The 18,601-nt window shown below is 40.6% G+C and overlaps 1 protein-coding gene across 1 annotated transcript in view; it reads right to left on the bottom strand.

Annotated features, from left to right (window-relative positions):
• LOC137759783 (ELKS/Rab6-interacting/CAST family member 1-like) overlaps positions 1–18,601 on the bottom strand; it is a 901,087-nt gene that overhangs the window by 470,165 nt on the left and 412,321 nt on the right. The window contains 1 exon segment of the mRNA XM_068536391.1: positions 17,461–17,572. Coding sequence (XP_068392492.1) covers positions 17,461–17,572 — 112 coding nt within the window.

Here is an 18,601-nt window from a genome sequence, read left to right as displayed (position 1 = left end):
TCAGAGGAAAAAACCAAAATACTGAATAAGAATACAGAGGCTCTAGAATCAATCCCTTGTTAATATAGAGGCTTACTGTTTGATAAAGTTGCCATTTCGTTTAGAATCTGCCTGCTTTGCATACCCTGTGAAACTGCACACAACATGTGATTCCATAAAAAAGATAAACCCTGTGGCTGTAAAATGCCTTAATCCCTGATGTCCTTTAGAGCTGTCTAAGCCAGAGATCCCCACGAGGCTGCTGAGTGACATCAACTAGACATGTAAGTTTCCTCACTGACCACCTCCCCTCTCTCTAGTGAGAGTTCCCTTGCCCTTCTACCCTTCTGAGTAGTGATTTCCATGCCATAACCTCTTCAAAATGTCATGCTCCCAGGTACTTCCCCTGCATGCATACTGGTCCAAGTATTGCCTAGTAAACCTTGTGTGTGCTGCTGCCACCTTGTGTGTGGTCATATCTTTTTTCTTGCTCAACCCTGAAATATTTCAAAACCCTTATGCTGGGTTGGATTGGCATGGGAACATGTGAGAAATAGGTAGTCAGGAAGAACAACTAGTCTTGGCCTGAGCCCGTTTCTTCCTCCTACCAGGGCACCTTTGAGGACACTCCTGGGCACGTTTATCCTTCAATGCCTCATTTGAGAACTTGCCTGAGGAGCAATTTGCCCACTAACATTTTTTTCCAATTTACCCAATTTTCTCATTTAATAAGACTTACTCTATGAATAATTCCTTTCAAGTATAGTTTTATTCAAGAGTATATTTCAAGCAAGCGGACAAAGCCAGATTCTGTTCTGGCGTCTTTAAGAGTCAATGACATAATAAAAAAACAGTGGGGCGGGTGGGGGGGGAGGTGAGGTTCTGAGTAGGACTAAATCAAAAGACACTAAAAAGTCAATAACCTAATTGTTATAGGAAGGTGGATTGAATCCTAGTTTGAAAAAAGCCACCTACAAAAAGGAAATATTTGAAGACAGTTGGAATACGGTAAGTCCCCTACACACAAACCTTGAAGTTGAGTACTTTCAAAGATACGAACATGGGTTCGCATGTCCAATCATGTAAGTTAGTTCACGTGTCTGGCATACATTGTCACGTGCGTGCATCCTCTACAAGTGGTTATGCTTTTGTGTACTTTACTGTACAGTACCGTATCGAGTACAGTAGCACAGCATCTTTATTTCAAGCCCAGGTGTCTGGAAGCAAGTGTAAAAGCAGTGGTGATGTAGCTGGTACAGCAAAGAAGCACCAAGGGATAAAAATGAAAAAAAAAAAGTGAAAATAATTGAGAGAGTGGAGGCAAAAAGATGTTTTTTATGTATTATTTGTGTGAAAAGTATTATAAATCTATTACAGTACAGTACTACATAGCCAATTGTGTTACTTGGGTACTTAGGCTAACTTTGTTGGACTTATGAACAAATTGGACTCCCCAGTGGCTTTAAGGGAAATGTTTTATAGACAAAGTGAGGAAGAGGGTCATGCTGCACAATTCTCTAATTGGTGGATGGTGAGGTAACAGGGTGGTATTTCAGGAGTTAACAGCATCAACTTTCTGGTTCCAGCCACTCTGGGGTCCATGTGTTTGTGGTCAGCATACAGTTAACTTCTTCCACCTGGTGGGAGTTTTATTATCAGAAAAACAACTCAAAGATACAGCTCAGATTATTAAATATACCCTTGAGGAGGAACTCAGGTCCTTGACTTTGTTTTCTGGCTAAACTATTATTATTTTGTCTTGCTTGACCCTTTTCCTTTGTTTCAGCATTCTCCCCCTTCTCTTGTTAAATTTGCTCTTTGGAACTCGGGGAAGGCCTAGGAGGCTAAAGATTTTCTACAATATAAACATCAGGTGGGGGATACAGGGGTATCCCTGTAAAGTCCCCACAGGTTCTGCTTGGTTTGATATGGACTGAATATTAGATGATACCAAAATAGTCTCAACTTTTGAAGCGTGGTATTGGTATTATGGTTACACAGGACAATGTCCTGATTCTGGGTGATTCATGCTGATATATTTAATGGTGAAGTGTCATGATATTTTCAACTTTCAAATGGTTCAGAAAAAAATTATATCTACATCTACATGCAGTCAGTTCTGCTATAATGCTTTTTTGAAAACATGATATTTTTCTGGGTATAGATAAATTTGGAAACAATTTGAACATAATGTAAATTTTATGTTTGCTTATGTGCAATTTCATCTGCAAGGCACACGAGAGAAACTGGAGTTAACTGCAGAAAACTGCACCCAGGTGAACCTAGCTGCTCAGAAATACACAGAACACATGCGCACAGCTCAAGACACTGCCAGCTCATTCAGTGCCTCTCAGGTGTTATGAAGGATCCCCATATCCATCTGGGTTCTGACTTTCTGTGTGATTTTAGGTAACTCTCCTTCCACCTCTTCATTATAACTCACAAGTGTCAATACTTCTAATGATCACTTCTACAAGCAAAGGACAGGCCTCTTTCAAGGTAAAGTGCTCTGTTTCTTGTAGTGCTTTTGTATTTCTTAACCATTCAGTATAGGTAAGATGCTGTTTTATTAGATTCCTTTTCTTTTTCAATGTCAGTGACAAGTTTTGAGTGTTGAACCCCACCCAATCCCATTTTTCCCATAAGCCCTGTGGCTTTCACTGTGTGATTATGCATAATATTGGTTAGGAACACCTATGAAAAAGTCTTGTTTAAAAGCAAACTTCCCTGGAGGGGGCAAGTTCCAGCCCACTGGCTGAAACGCATTATGTTCAACCACGTGACCTTCTGCCCTGCTGTCACTCAGGGAGAGGGAGTGGGTTCTCATGAATTGTCCAATCAGGGGCGCAGCACGGGAAGGTGGGTGGGGCAACACTTAGCCGACCACATAGGGGCTCCTGGAGGCGCTCAGTGTTGCGTTTCATCTGTTCTCCCGGTTCCCGGGTGTCTCTCTGCAGCGTATATGATGCTGTGAACTGAAGAGGCGGCAGGAGTGGAAGGGAGGACCCCAGGGGGACCCCAGAAGCCAGGAAATGGTGAGTTGAGGGGCCAGGTGTCCCAGGACAGGGAGGAGGGGTTGAGTCGGAACCTGCCACTGTGGGACCCGAACCCTGCTGCGGTCAACTCCGGAGTCTGCAGACCTAAGTCCGCCCGGGGCTCAGCTCAGACCTAAGCCCCCTCCAGCTCTCAGCGCGGGGGCTGGGCCAGCAGCCGAGACTTCGGGCGTCCTGTCCCATCACTGTGCGTGGTGACTTTGGTCCCGGAGCCTCTCTGGGCAGCTCTGCGCCCGCAACCCGTCTCTCCTCAGATTGTGCATTGACCTCGGGTAGAGTCTTCAGACTCTGTGTCTGGTCTTTAAGTGTGGGTGGAGCTTTAGTCTGTGGGGACCCCAGTGCCACCTTTCTCCCCAAGAGGACCCGTTTTCTCCGGAGTTTTCCAAATGTTTGGGGAAGCAGAGTCTCAAATCCACGAACCTGTCGCCCTAGCCTAGCTCTTCCTAGGGCTGGCATTAAATCCATAAATTCCAGGTCCCTCCCCGCCTTCCCAAAGCCAACTGTGTCTCTAATTCACAGCATCATTATCAAATATTTGTCCTCCGTGGTGCATGTCAAACAGACGCGGTATTTTTTTTTTCCAGGGCGGAAAATTTATGCGTTCATTTATTTAGTAATAAAATCAGTAGTATTATTAATGGAAATAAAAATTATTTAATGCTCACCATATATCAGGGACTGTGCATACACCTTACACAGATCTCATTTAATCCTAACACCTAATAAATATTAAGCTCACTTTTTAGAAGCAAACATTGAAGGATCCAAGAAGTTAAATTCTTACACAAGGTCCCACAGCTACTCTTTGGCAGAGGGGGATGTGGAATTTTGTCATTTTCCCACAGCCAATGAATGGCTCATGTTTAAAGGTGTAGTTTTTGGTTTGTGGATACTTTACCACGAGAGGAAAGCAGAGAATAACCACCTGTAACTAGGCTGTATGAAATCCTTGGGTGTCTCCCCCCAGAGTCTTTCCTGGGCACAGACATCCGTATCCTATGGGAAGCCCTTGGGTGTAGCTACCCCTTGAGAAATGTTCCTGCTCCTCCATGGGTTTGTCACCCTAAAAAGTTTTATTCACTTTTTAGTCACCGTTTTACAGTAACTGTAAACTAAAGAAAGGTGAATTTCAGAAAAGTAAAATATAACATTAGTACATTGCCTGTGTTAAAATTTGTTTCCCTTTTTTCCTGCCCTTAGCGGGTGTTTCTGAAGTCTATTGCTTACTTTTGGGTGCTTTCGAATGTATCAACAATTCCAGGGCTTAGGCTTGCAGAGCAGAAGTGCTCAAGTATGATTGTTTACAAAACAGTTTCTTCCCATGGAAATAATAACCAGCATCATTATTTTCTGGAATCAATAGATACTTGTGGCTTTTCTTCTTCTTTTTTTTTTTCACATCTTTATTGGAGTATAATTGCTTTACAATGATGTTAGTTTCTGCTTTATAACAAAGTGAATCAGTTATACATATACATATATTCCCATATCTCTTCCCTCTTGTGTCTCCCTCCCTCCCACCCTTCCCATCCCACCCCGCCAGGCGGTCACAAAGCACAGGGCCGATCTCCCTGTGCTATGCGGCTGCTTCCCACTAGCTATCTATTTTACATTTGGTAGTGTATATATGTCCATGTTGTGCCTTTTCTTGTTGAGCTAGCAGAATGCCTTACAATCTTCATTTTTTTTTCCTTCTTCATTTTCCACGAAGTGTTGTGTTGCTGTCTTTGCATTTGAAGAAACAGTCACCTCTTCCAGTTTTTACTGACTGGCTTTGGGAGAGAAACACCTTCACCATTCAACCCAGATGGATATTCTGAGCTTCTCTCAGGCTTTTTCTGTGGATGCCCACTTCATGCCTCTTGTTCCCTCTTTTGGACAGAATTCTTAAGATTCTATGCCTTTCCCTGATCCCTCACATCCAGGCTGGGTGCTGTGTTTGCTTCCCCTGAAATGCTCACGTTTGTATGTCTTCCCAATCCCACCTAGTCAAGCCGGCTATATGTGTGTGCTTATGAGCTACAGGTGTGTGTTTACTGTGCAGTCTTGTGCTCCTCATCTGGGGGTCATGTGAGGAGCCAGACATAGGGTGTGGGTTGATGTATATGGAGCACTGGGTGTGCCCATGGGCCAGTTGGAAGTGTCTGCAGGCAGAGTATCCCAAGCAGCTGGTGTGCAAGGCTCCTGATGCATTTAGCGAGCAATTAGTAGGGTCTGCAGCCCTCTTTTGGATTTCCAAGCCCTGGTTGGTGTGAGTCCTCATGACTTCCTGGTACCAGCCTTCTAGCCACTCATCCATGCTGACCCCCTTGGTATTCTTTTTTTTTTTTTTTAAATTAATTAATTAATTTTTGGCTGCGTTGGGTCTTTGCTGCACGCGGGCTTTCTCTAGTTGTGGCGAGTGGGGGCTGCTCTTCATTGCGGTGCGTGAGCTTCTCATTGCGGTTGCTTCTCTTGTTGCGGAGCACGGGCTCTAGGGCACGCGGACTTCAGTAGTTGTGGCTCGCGGGCTCTAGAGCGCAGGCTCAGTAGTTGTGGCGCACGGGCTTAGTTGCTCCATGACATGTAGGATCTTCCCGGACCAGGGGTCGAACCTATGTCCCCTGCATTGGCAGGTGGATTCTTAACCACTGTGCCACCAGGGAAGCCCAGTTTAGTTTTGTTTTGTTTTTTAATCCACTGTGACAGGTTTTTTTTTTGTTTCACTTATTGTATTTAGACCACTGATGTTTAAAGTGATTATTGATATAGCTCGATTAATATCTACCATATTTTTACCATTTTTTATTTGTTGCCCTTGTTCTTTGTTTCTCTTTTGTCTTCCACTTTTCTTCTGTCTTCTCTACCTTTTAGGGGACATTTTACTTGATTCCATTTTTTCTCTTCTCTTAGCATATCATTGTAACTTTTTTTTTTTTTTTTTTTACATTTTTAGTCATTGCCCTTGAGTTTGTAGTATACATTTACAACTAACCCAACTCCTCTCTGAAGTAATACCATAACATTTCACTGGATGCAAATTCTCTCCCTTGCCCCTTGTAACATTTCTGTCATTCATTTCACTCATCCAAAAGCTATAATTACTGAATATGTTGCTGCTATTATTATTTTCAACAAAATGTTATGTCAGATTAATTAAGAATAACAAAAACAAACAATTTAATTATTACCTTCATTTGTTCCTTCTCTAACACTTAACCTTTATCATTTACCTTCTTCCTGATGAATTTCTTTTAACATTTCTTGCAAAGCAGGGGTATTGGTGACAAATTCCCTCAATTTTTTTGGAAGTCTTTATTTCTCCCTCACTTGAAAGATAATTTTGCTTGACACAAAATTCTAGTTGGGTGGTTTCTCTTTCAACACACTGTGTTTCACAAAACTCTCTTCCTGCTTGCATGGTTTCTGAAAAGAAAAGTCCAATTTACTTCTTATCCTTGTTTCTCTGTAACTAAGGTTTTTTTTTCCCTGACATTTCAAGACTTTTTTTGTTTTTGATTTTTCTTGAGTTTGAATATATATTTCTAGGTGTGCATTTTTAGGGTTTTTATCCTGTTTGGTGACCTCTGAGCTGCCTACATCTCTATTTTGGTATCCATTATTAATCTGGGGGAAAATCTCACTCATCATTGTTTTACGTATCCTGTTTATTTCTTCTGCTTCATGTATTCCCATTTTGTATATGTTACACCTTTTTTAATTGTCCCAAAGCTCTTGGATTTCTGTTCTTTTTACCCTTTTCTTATCTTTGCATTTCAGTTCAGAAAGTTCTAGTGATGGCTCCTCAAGGTTGCTGATTCTTTTTTCTCACACATTTCCACTGTAATGGTCAGGTCCCCCCCAAAAAGGAATTCTTTATTTTTGTTCTGTTCTTTTGTTTTCGTAAAAATTTCTTTGCTTTCCCTTTGGTTCTTTTTTAGAGTTTCCAGCTCTGCACATGTTACCTATCTGTTCTTGCAGGTCATCCATTATTTCCATTAGAGCACTTAGCATATGAATCATGGTTGCTTTAAATGACTGGTCTGATAATTCCAGCATATATCTGCTACATCTGAATCAGGTTCTTTTGCTTGTCCTAATCCCAGAGATGTGTTGGGGTTTTTTTTTTCTCTCTCTTTTTTTCCCCTCCTTTTTTTGGTTATTTTTTTAGGAGATGTGTTTTTTAAGTCTTTTATTGTGCCTTTTAATCTTTTGTTGAATACCAGACATGACGTACCGTGAAAAGGAACTGAGGTTTTTAGGCCTGTAGTATGAGATTTTAGGTTTATCTGACTAGGGTTTGGAGTTGTTTATTATTTGCTGTGGCTGTCAGAGGCTAAAATATCTTCAGGTGTCCTTGCTTTTGTCTCCCACGTCATCTTTAGGAGTACTATAGAGACTTGTAAATAAGTTCTGAAACATACAGTTCTGTCAGTGTTTTATACTGTTATTAGGTGTCTTCTTGATGTGGTGGTACATTGAGGGTGGAAAGGAAATGTTTTATAGTCCCATGATTGGGTCTCAGTATGTGACCATAGACTGTGACCTTCTATGGTATAAGAAAGATATTTGGTCTTTGTCCATGGTTCTTAGCAAAGACCTCCTAAAGCCCTTGGAATTTCCCATGTGATAGTAGCATCTTACATTCTAATGAGGCAACTGTTTCCAGACCCATAGATGATTTCATGATGGGGGATGGTTACCAGGAAGAACAAGCTATGATTAGAGGCTTAGAACTTCCAGCCCAGCCCACCCTCAAGCCCCCAGTGTTGAAAACTCCATCAAAACCCCTAAACTTTGGGATTCAGAGATATCTGGGTTGGTGAACACATCACTGTGCTGGGAGGCTGTCATGCCAGGAGAGGGCATGGAACCTTCCTACCCCTGTTCCCCTACTTTGCCCTGTGCACCCTTTCCATTTGGCTGTGCCTGACTTGTATCTTTTAAAATAAACTGATAATAATAAGTAAAGCATTTTTCTTAGTTCTAATAGTCGTTCTATCAAATGAACAAACATGAGGGGTTATAGGGAACTTCTGAATTTGTAGTCAGCCATCCAGAAATGTGTGTGGCCTGGGCCTTGCATTTGCAGCTGGCATCTGACATGGGGGCAGTCTTGTGGTGTTGCAGGAAGGGTAACCCCTTCCAGGGCCTGAGAATGGGCTCCTGTCTAACACTCAGAAATGAATTGTCCAAGGAGACACACATGCTGACAAAGTGAGAGATTTCATTGGGAAGGGGAGCCCAGGTGGAGAGCAGCAGGGTAAGGGAACCCAGAAGAACTGCTCTGCCACATAGCTCAAAGTCTCACGTTTTATAGTAATGGGGTTCGTTTCTGGGTTGTCTCTGGCCGATCATTCTGACTCAGGGTCCTTCCTGGTGGCACGCCCATCGCTCAGCCAAGATGGATTCCAGTGAGAAGGATTCTGGGAGGTTGGTAAGATATATGGACTGGCATCTCTTCTCTCCTTTTGACCTTTCCCGAATTCTTACGGTTGGTGGTAGCTTGTTAGTTCTGCATTCCTTACCAGAACCTCCTGTTGTAAGATAACTCATTGCAAGTGGTTACTATCGTGTCTGGCCAGGGTGGGCAGTTATGGTCAGAGGTTCCCCCAACAACAGGACTGGGCCCTTCAACTGTGGAATCTGGTGTTAATTTTGGTTAGTGGTAGAATTGAGTTGTAAGACACCCAGTTGGAATTGGAGAGCTGGTGAAGTGGTTTCGGAAAACACACCACGTGTTTGCTGTTGGGGTTTAAACAAAACAAAACAAAACTCTCAACCTCACAACTCTTTCTGAGGTCCCTCTCTCCCTCAACTTAGGTCAAGCAGAAAGGCTAGAGGAGACTCAAGTTAGCAATTTCCCCTGTTGCCAAAAAAACCTTGGCTCTCTGTGCACTGATCCTGAACAGGAATATGGAGACAGAGTTTTTGGAGGAAAAGAAAGATAGCTTTTAATTCTTTGCCAGGCAAAGGGGAAAACACAGCAGGCTAGCGCCTCAAGAACTGTGCCCTCACTTCCCGAGGAATCAGAGGAGATCTTATAGGTGGGGCTCGAAGTCCGGGGGTGTATGATAAGGATCGAAGTCATGACGGTCTTGCATTTTTCTTCTTCTTGCATTATTTCAAAACAGTCACATCTGGCGTCAGGCGGCCCGACCCGGTAACTGGGCCTGTTTGTCTCTGGCTTATTGGCCTGTGACCTTCTTTCTGAAATGCAAAAAGCGACAAGGGGTGACTTGTTACAAGGGAGTGCAGGGAGCTTAAACACCAGGTGCAGGATGTAATTTACATCACACAGAGTTAGGGGGTGATAGGTGCAGGATGTAATTCACATAGTGTCAGGTAGTGATAGGTTAGCTTTGTGAAGGATGAATCTAGTTACAGACACTACAGATTAGTAACAGTTAAAATATAGCTAGGAGTGATTAACTCTTTCAGGCCTGTTGGTTTCTTCTCTAGGCTGATCACTGTTCCCTTTACTTTCCTTGTTCTCAGGAGAGGAAAAACTCCATTTCTATTTTTGCCGCAACAAATTCCCCACTGCCAGTTCATTCCCTCCATATCAGTGGAGGAAGGGAAACGGGCATCATTCTTGTCTGGCTGAGGACAAAACTTCAGTTTTGCTCCACTTGACAAACACCAGCTGTCTGGCCCAGGGGGCCCATCTATCTCCTAGTTCACCCTCCCACCATGTCAGTTAGGCACTGGTAAAACAGAATCTTTTGAGGACAGGCATTGTTAAGAGCAGAATATTGTGGGCATATTTCAAAATTTCTATTTTACTGTCTCTCCAATTTTGGAGACAGCAGTCGGCCCTGTGATTAATGGTTTGATAGATCCGAGTCGTTAATTTTAAGTTTGTTTGCTTTTTTCTGGTGAGGATTATAGGAATGTCACCTTCTAAGCTCTTTACATGCCAGATGAGAATCTAGAAGTCTGACTCCATTTTTTAATGTTTGACTGCTGACAACTTTTAAAGCCTCATCCTTCCTTCTCCTGGTGCCCCACATCGGTACAAGATGACAAGAAGCCCTGGGTGCTTACTTCTTTGGTGCTGGTAAGAGATTAAATCCTTGGTAGCCCCTGCCTTTGTGTGCAAAATCTCACACTAGCCCACCTCCTAATCTCAATTCAGACAAACAAACAAACAAACAAAAAACCTCAGGCCAAAATTTGCAGCAACATGGATGGACCTAGAGATTCTCATACTGAGTGAAGTAAGTCAGAAAGAGAAAGACAAATATATTATATCGCTTATATGTGGAATCTAAAAAAATGGCACAAATGAACTTATTTATAAAACAGAAATAGAGTCACAGATGTGAAAAACAAACACAGTTACTGGGGGGAAAGGGGGGTGGGGAAGGTTAAATTGGGAGATTGGGATTGACATATACACACTAACATATATAAAATAGGGGGACTTCCCTGGTGGTCCAGTGGTGAAGACTCTCCACTTCCAATGCAGGAGGCACAGGTTCAATCCCTGGTCTGGGAACTAAGATCCCATGTGCTGTGTGGTGCGGCCAAAAATTTTTTTTAAATTAAATAAAATAGATAACTAATAGGGACCTACTATATAGCACAGGGAACCCTACTCAGGACTCTGTAATGACCAATATGGGAAAAGAATCTAAAAAAGAGTGGATATATATTTATGTATAATTGATTCACTTTACTGTACAGCAGAAACTAACACACATTGTAAATCAACTATATTCCAATAAAAATTTAAAAAACAAAAACCAAAAAACTCAGGCCAGGCTCCTTTCCTTGTTCTGTCAAGGCACTTCCCACCTACTTAAGAGGCCTTCCCTGCCCTCCCCAGACACTTCCATTATGGAAGTAATAAACTCTTTCATACGTTCTTGGCAGTAATGTGTTGTCAATCAAACCTAGGGTAGGGACCCACCTAACACAGTAGGTTACCATAACAGTTATAGAAGGGGTAAGGTATTGTCAACTGAAAAAAAATATTCACAGCCTGAAAATTGAGAGTTGTGTTTTCTTCAGTGGACATACTGAGGACTTCAAGTCCGGGAGGCAGCATTTCAAGTAACCCTGAGAAAACTGCTCTGAGGAGGCGAGGCGGGGAGCTAGGATATATAGGAGTTTTGCAACAAGGGGCAGGTAGTAGGAACAAAAGATTACTGTTAATAAAAGAAAACTAGGTACAGTAAGTCCCGTACGTAAGAATGAGTTCTGATTCTGAGAGCACGTTTATCAGTCCAACTTGTTTGTAAGTCCAACAAAGTTAGTCTAGGTATCCAACTAACACAATCGGCTATAATAGTACTGTACTGTAATAGGTTTATAATACTTTTCACACAAATAATACATAAAAAAACAAAGAATAAATGAAACATTTTTAATCTTACAGTACAGTACCTTGAAAAGTACAGTAGTACAGTACAACAGCTGGCATACAGGGGCTGGCATCGAGTGAACAGGCAAAAAGAGTTACTGACTGGAGGAGGGAGAGGAGGTGGGAGATGGTAGAGCTGAAGGATCCTCAGCAATAGGAGGTGGAGAGCAAGCTGCAGTTTCACTCACACCTAACGTTGATGGAACGCTCATTTGCATCTTTGAAAGTTCGAAACTTGAAGGGTCGTTTGCAGGGACTTACTGTATCTCAAGTTAAGGAATTTAGCGCTTTTCTATGTATGGGAAGATGCGAGAGTCTGGGCTCACTGAAATCATTCCTTTTTTTTTTTTAACATCTTTATTGGAGTATAATTGCTTTACAATGGTGTGTTAGTTTCTACTGTATAACAAAGTGAATCAGTTATACATATACATATGTTCCCATATCTCTTCCCTCTTGCATCTCCCTCCCTCCCACCCTCCCTATCCCACCCCTCTAGGTGGTCACAAAGCACTGAGCTGATCTCCCTGTGCTATGCAGTTGCTTCCCACTAGCTATCTATTTTACACTTGGTAGTGTATATGTGTCCATGCCACTCTCTCACTTTATCACAGCTTACCCTTCCCCCTCCCCATATCCTCAAGTCCATTCTCTAGTAGGTCTGTGTCTTTATTCCCGTCTTGCCCCTAGGTTCTTCATGACCTCTTTTTTTTTTTTTCCCTTAGATTCCATATATATGTGTTAGCATACTATATTTGTTTTTCTCTTTCTGACTTACTTCACTCTGTATGACAGACTCTAACTCCATCCACCTCACTACAAATACCTCCATTTCGTTTCTTTTTATGGCTGAGTAATATTCCATTGTATATATGTGCCACATCTTCTTTATCCATTCATCCGATGATGGACACTTAGATTTCTTCCATGTCCTGGCTATTGTAAATAGAGCTGCAATGAACATTTTGGTACATGACACTTTTTGAATTATGGTTTTCTCAGGGTATATGCCCAGTAGTGGGATTGCTGGGTCGTATGGTAGTTCTATTTTTAGTTTTTTAAGGAACCTCCATACTGTTCTCCATAGTGGCTGTATCAATTTACATTTCCACCAACAGTGCAAGAGTGTTCCCTTCTCTCCACACCCTCTCCAGCATTTATTGTTTCTAGATTTTTTGATGATGGCCATTCTGACTGGTGTGAGATGATATCTCATTGTAGTTTTTTAATTTTTAATTTTTTAACATATTTATTGGAGTATAATTGCTTTACAATGGTGTGTTAGTTTCTGCTTTATAACAAAGTGAATCAGTTATACATATACATATGTTCCCATATCTCTTCCCTCTTGCATCTCCCTCCCTCCCACCCTCCCTATCCCACCCCTCTAGGTGGTCACAAAGCACAGAGCTGACCTCCCTGTGCTATGCAGTTGCTTCCCACTGGCTATCTACTTTACGGTTGGTAGTGTATATATGTCCATGCCACTCTCTCACTTTGTCACATCTTACCCTTCCCCCTCCCCATATCCTCAAGTCCATTCTCTAGTAGGTCTGTGTCTTTATTCCCGTCTTGCCACTAGGTTCTTCATGACCTTTTTTTTTTTCCCTTAGATTACATATATACGTGTTACCATACTGTTTTTGTTTTTCTCTTTCTGACTTACTTCACTCTGTATGACAGACTCTAACTCCATCCACCTCACTACAAATAACTCCAATTCGTTTCTTTTTATGGCTGAGTAATATTCCATTGTATATATGTGCCACATCTTTATCCATTCATCCGATGATGGACACTTAGATTGCTTCCATGTCCTGTCTATTGTAAATAGAGCTGCAGTGAACATTTTTGTACATGACTCTTTTTGAATTATGGTTTTCTCAGGGTATATGCCCAGTAGTGGGATTGCTGGGTCGTATGGTATTTCTATTTTTAGTTTTTTAAGGAAACTCCGTACTGTTCTCCATAATGGCTGTATCAATATACATTCCCACCAACAGTGCAAGAGTGTTCCCTTCTCTCCACACCCTCTCCAGCATTTATTGTTTCTAGATTTTTTGATGATGGCCATTCTGACCGGTGTGAGATGATATCTCATTGTAGTTTTGAGTTGCATTTCTCTAATGATTAATGATGTTGAGCATTCTTTCATGTGTTTGTCGGCAATCTGTATATCTTCTTTGGAGAAATGTCTTTTTAGGTCTTCTGCCCATTTTTGGATTGGGTTGTTTGTTTTTTTGTTATTGAGCTGCATGAGCTGCTTGTAAATCTTGCAGATTAATCCTTTGTCAGTTGCTTCATTTGCAAATATTTTCTCCCATTCTGAGGGTTGTCTTTTTGTCTTGTTTATGGTTTCCTTTGCTGTGCAAAAGCTTTTAAGTTTCATTAGGTCCCATTTGTTAATTTTTGTTTTTATTTCCATTTCTCTAGGAGCTGGGTCAAAAAGGATGTTGCTGTGATTTATGTCATAGAGTGTTCTGCCTCTGTTTTCCTCTAAGAGTTTGATAGTGTCTGGCCTTACATTTAGGTCTTTAATCCATTTTGAGTTTATTTTTGTGTATGGTGTTAGGGAGTGTTCTAATTTCATACTTTTACATGTACCTGTCCAGTTTTCCCAGCACCACTTATTGAAGAGGCTGTCTTTTCTCCACCGTATATGCTTGCCTCCTTTATCAAAGATAAGGTGACCATATGTGCGTGGGTTTATCTCTGGGCTTTCTTTCCTGTTCCATTGATCTATATTTCTGTTTTTGTGCCAGTACCATACTGTCTTGATTACTGTAGCTTTCTAGTATAGTCTGAAGTCAGAGAGTCTGATTCCTCCAGCTCTGTTTTTTCCCCTCATGACTGCTTTGGCTATTTGGGGTCTTTTGTGTCTCCATACAAATATTAAGATTTTTTGTTCTAGTTCTGTAAGAAATGCCATTGGTAATTTGATAGGGACTGCCTTGAATCTGTAGATTGCTTTGGGTAGTAGAGTCATTTTCACAATGTTGATTCTTCCAATCCAAGAACATGGTATATCTCTCCATCTATTTGTATCATCTTTAATTTCTTTCATCAGTGTCTTATAATTTTCTGCTTACAGGTCTTCTGTCTCCTTAGGTAAGTTTATTCCTAGATATTTTATTCTTTTTGTTGCAATGGTAAATGGGGTTGTTTTCTTAATTTCACTTTCAGATTTTTCATCATTAGTGTACAGGAATGCAAGAGATTTCTCTGCATTAATTTTGTATCCTGCTACTTTACCAAATTCATTGATTAGCTCTAGTAGTTTTCTGGTAGCATCTTTAGGATTCGCTATGTATAGTATCGTGTCATCTACAAACAATGACAGCTTTCCTTCTTTTCTGATTTGGATTCCTTTTATTTCTTTTTCTTCTCTGATTGCTGTGGCTAAAACTTCCAAAAGTATATTGAATAATGGTGGTGTGAGTGGGCAACCTTGTCTTGTTCATGATCTTAGTGGAAATGGTTTCAGTTTTTCACCATTGAGGACGATGTTGGCTGTGGGTTTGTCATATAGGGCCTTTATTATGTTGAGGAAAGTTCCCTCTATGCTTACTTTCTGCAGGGCTTTTATGATAAATGCTGTTGAATTTTGTCGAAAGCTTTCTCTGCATCGATTGAGATGATCATATGGTTTTTCTCCTTCAGTTTGTTAATATGGTGTATCACGTTGATTGATTTGCGTATATTGAAGAATCCTTGCATTCCTGGAATAAACCCCACTTGATCATGGTGTATGATCCTTTTAATGTGCTGTTGGATTCTGTTTGCTAGTATTTTGTTGAGGATTTTTGCATCTATGTTCATCAGTGATATTGGCCTGTAGTTTTCTTTCTTTGTGACATCTTTGTCTGGTTTTGGTATCAGGGTGATGGTGGCCTCATAGAATGAGTTGGGGAGTGTTCCTCCCTCTGCAATATTTTGGAAGAGTTCGAGAAGGATAGGTGTTAGCTCTTCTCTAAATGTTTGTTAGAATTCACCTGTGAAGCCATCTGGTCCTGGGCTTTTGTTTGTTGGAAGATTTTTAATCAGTTTCAATTTCAGTGCTTGTGATTGGTCTGTTCATATTTTGTATTTCTTCCTGGTTCAGTCTCGGCAGGTTGTGCATTTCTAAGAATTTGTCCATTTCTTCCAGGTTGTCCATTTTATTGGCATAGAGTTGCTTGTGGTAAACTCTCATGATCGTTTGTATTTCTGCAGTGTCAGTTGTTACTTCTCCTTTTTCATTTCTAATTCTATTGATTTGAGTCTTCTCCCTTTTTTTCTTGATGAGTCTGGCTAATGGTTTATCAATTTTGTTTATCTTCTCAAAGAACCAGCTTTTAGTTTTATTGATCTTTGCTATCGTTTCCTTCATTTCTTTTTCATTTATTTCTGATCTGATCTTTATGATTTCTTCTACTAACTTTGGGGTTTTTTTGTTCTTCTTTCTCTAATTGCTTTAGGTGCAAGGTTAGGTTGTTTATTTGAGATATTTCTTGTTTCTTAAGGTAGGATTGTATTGCTATAAACTTCCCTCTTAGAACTGCTTTTGCTGCATCCCATAGGTTTTGGGTCGTTGTGGCTCCATTGTCATTTGTTTCTAGGTATTTTTTGATTTCCCCTTTGGTTTCTTCTGTGATCACTTCGTTATTAAGTAGTGTATTGTTTAGCCTCCATGTGTTTGTATTTTTTACCGATCTTTTCCTGTAATTGATATCTAGTCTCATAGCGCTGTGGTCGGAAAATTTACTTGAATATGATTTCAATATTCTTAAATTTACCAAGGCTTGATTTGTGACCCAAGATAAGATCTATCCTGGAGAATGTTCCATGAGCACTTGAGAAAAATGTGTATTCTGTTGTTTTTGGATGGAATGTCCTATAAATATCAATTAAGTTCATCTTGTTTAATGTATCATTTAAAGCTTGAGTTCCCTTATTTATTTTCATTTTGGATGATCTGTCCATTGGTGAAAGTGGGGTGTTAAGGTCCCCTACTATGATTGTGTTACTGTCAATTGCCCCTTTTATGGCTGTTAGTATTTGCCTTATGTATTGAGGTGCTCCTATGTTGGGTGCGTAAATATTAACAATTGTTAAATCTTCTTCTTGGATCAATCCCTTGATCATTATGTAGTGTCCTTGTTTGTCTCCTGTAACAGTCTTTATTTTAAAGGCTATTTTGTCTGATATGAGAATTGCTGCTCCAACTTTCTTTTGATTTCCACTTGCATGGAATATCTTTTTCCATCCCCTCACTTGCAGTCTGTATGTGTCCCTAGGTCTGAAGTGGGTCTCTTGTAGACAGCATATATATGGGTGTTGTTTCTGTATCCATTCAGCCAGTCTGTGTCTTTTGGTGGGAGCGTTTAATCCATTTACATTTAAGGTAATTATTGATATGTATGTTCCTATTCCCATTTTCTTAAGTGTTTTGGGTTTGTTATTGTAGGTGTTTTCCTTCTCTTGTGTTTCTTGCCTAGAGAAGTTCTTTTAGCATTTGTTGTAAAGCTGGTTTGGTGGTGCTGAACTCTCTCAGCTTTTGCTTGTCTGTAAGGGTTTTAATTTCTCCATCAAATCTGAATGAGATCCTTGCTGGGTAGAGTAATCTTGGTTGTAGGTTTTTCTCCTTCATCACTTTAAATATGTCCTGCCACTCCCTTCTGGCTTGCAGAGTTTCTGCTGTAAGAGCAGCTGTTAACCTTATGGAGATTCCCTGGTGTGTTATTTGTTGTTTTTCCCTTGCTGCTTTTAATATGTTTTCTTTATATTTAATTTTTGATAGTTTGATTAATATGTGTCTTGGCATGTTTCTCCTTGGATTTATCCTGTATGGGGCTCTCTGTGCTTCCTGGACTTGATTAACTATTTCCTTTCCCATATTAGGGAAGTTTTCAACTATAATCTCTTCAAATATTTTCTCAGTCCCTTTCTTTTTCTCTTCTTCTTCTGGGACCCCTATAATTCGAATGCTGGTGCATTTAATGTTGTCCCAGAGGTCTCTGAGACTGTCCTCAGTTCTTTTCATTCTTTTTTCTTTATTCTGCTCTGCAGTAGTTATTTCCACTATTTTATCTTCCAGGTCACTTATCCATTCTTCTGCCTCAGTTATTCTGCTATTGATCCCTTGTAGAGTATTTTAAATTTCATTTATTGTGTTGTTCATCGTTGTTTGATTCCTCTTTAGTTCTTCTAGGTCCTTGTTAAATGTTTCTTGCATTTTGTCTATTCTATTTCCAAGATTTTGGATCATCTTTACTATCATTATTCTGAATTCTTTTTCAGGTAGACTGCCTATTTCCTCTTCATTTGTTAGGTCTGGTGTGTTTTTACCTTGCTCCTTCATCTTCTGTGTGTTTTCTGTCTTCTCATTTTGCTTATCTTACTGTGTTTGGGGTCTCCTTTTTGCAGGCTGCAGGTTCGTAGTTCCTGTTGTTTTTGGTGTCTGTCCCTAGTGGCTAAGGTTGGTTCAGTGGGTTGTGTAGGCTTCCTGGTGGAGGGGACTAGTGCCTGTGTTCTGGTGGATGGGGCTGGGTCTTGTCTTTCTGGTGGGCAGGTCCACGTCTGGTGGTGTGTTTTGGGGTGTCTGTGGCCTTATTTTGATTTTAGGCAGCCTCTCTGCTAACGGATGGGGCTATGTTCCTGTCTTGCTAGTTGTTTGGCATAGAGCCCCCAAAACAGCGGCTCCTTTAACCCTGTCCTGTGTGAGTGAAGAACGGATGCCCTCAGGCGACCTACACGCAGAGGTGGGGCCACATCCAAAGCTGAACCCCGGGAGCTGTGCGAGCAAAGAAGAGAAAGGGAAATTTCTCCCAGTAGCCTCAGAAGCAGCAGATTAAAGTTTCACAATCAACTTGATGTACCCTGCATCTGTGGAATACCTGAATAGACAACAAATCATCCCAAATTGCAGAGGTGGACTTTGGGAGCAAGATATATTATTTTTTCCCCTTTTCCTCTTTTTGTGAGTGTGTACGTGTATGCTTCTGTGTGAGATTTTGTCTGTATATCTTTGCTTTCACCATTTGTCCTAGGGTTCTGTCCGTCCATTTTTTGTTTTGTTTTGTATGGAAATATGTTAATATAAATGTTTCAGACATTACATGAAATTTCTAAAAATCTTATATTTGTATTTGTATGGAAATATGTATGGAAATATGTTAATATAAATGTTTCAGACATTACATGAAATTTCTAAAAATCTTATATTTGTATTTGTATGGAAATA

Source organism: Eschrichtius robustus, chromosome 2, assembly GCF_028021215.1.
Source record: "Eschrichtius robustus isolate mEscRob2 chromosome 2, mEscRob2.pri, whole genome shotgun sequence".
In the NCBI taxonomy this organism is placed as follows: Eukaryota; Metazoa; Chordata; class Mammalia; order Artiodactyla; family Eschrichtiidae; genus Eschrichtius; species Eschrichtius robustus.
The sequence above is the reverse complement of the archived record's forward strand: the minus strand, read 5'-3'. Positions and strand labels throughout refer to the sequence as shown.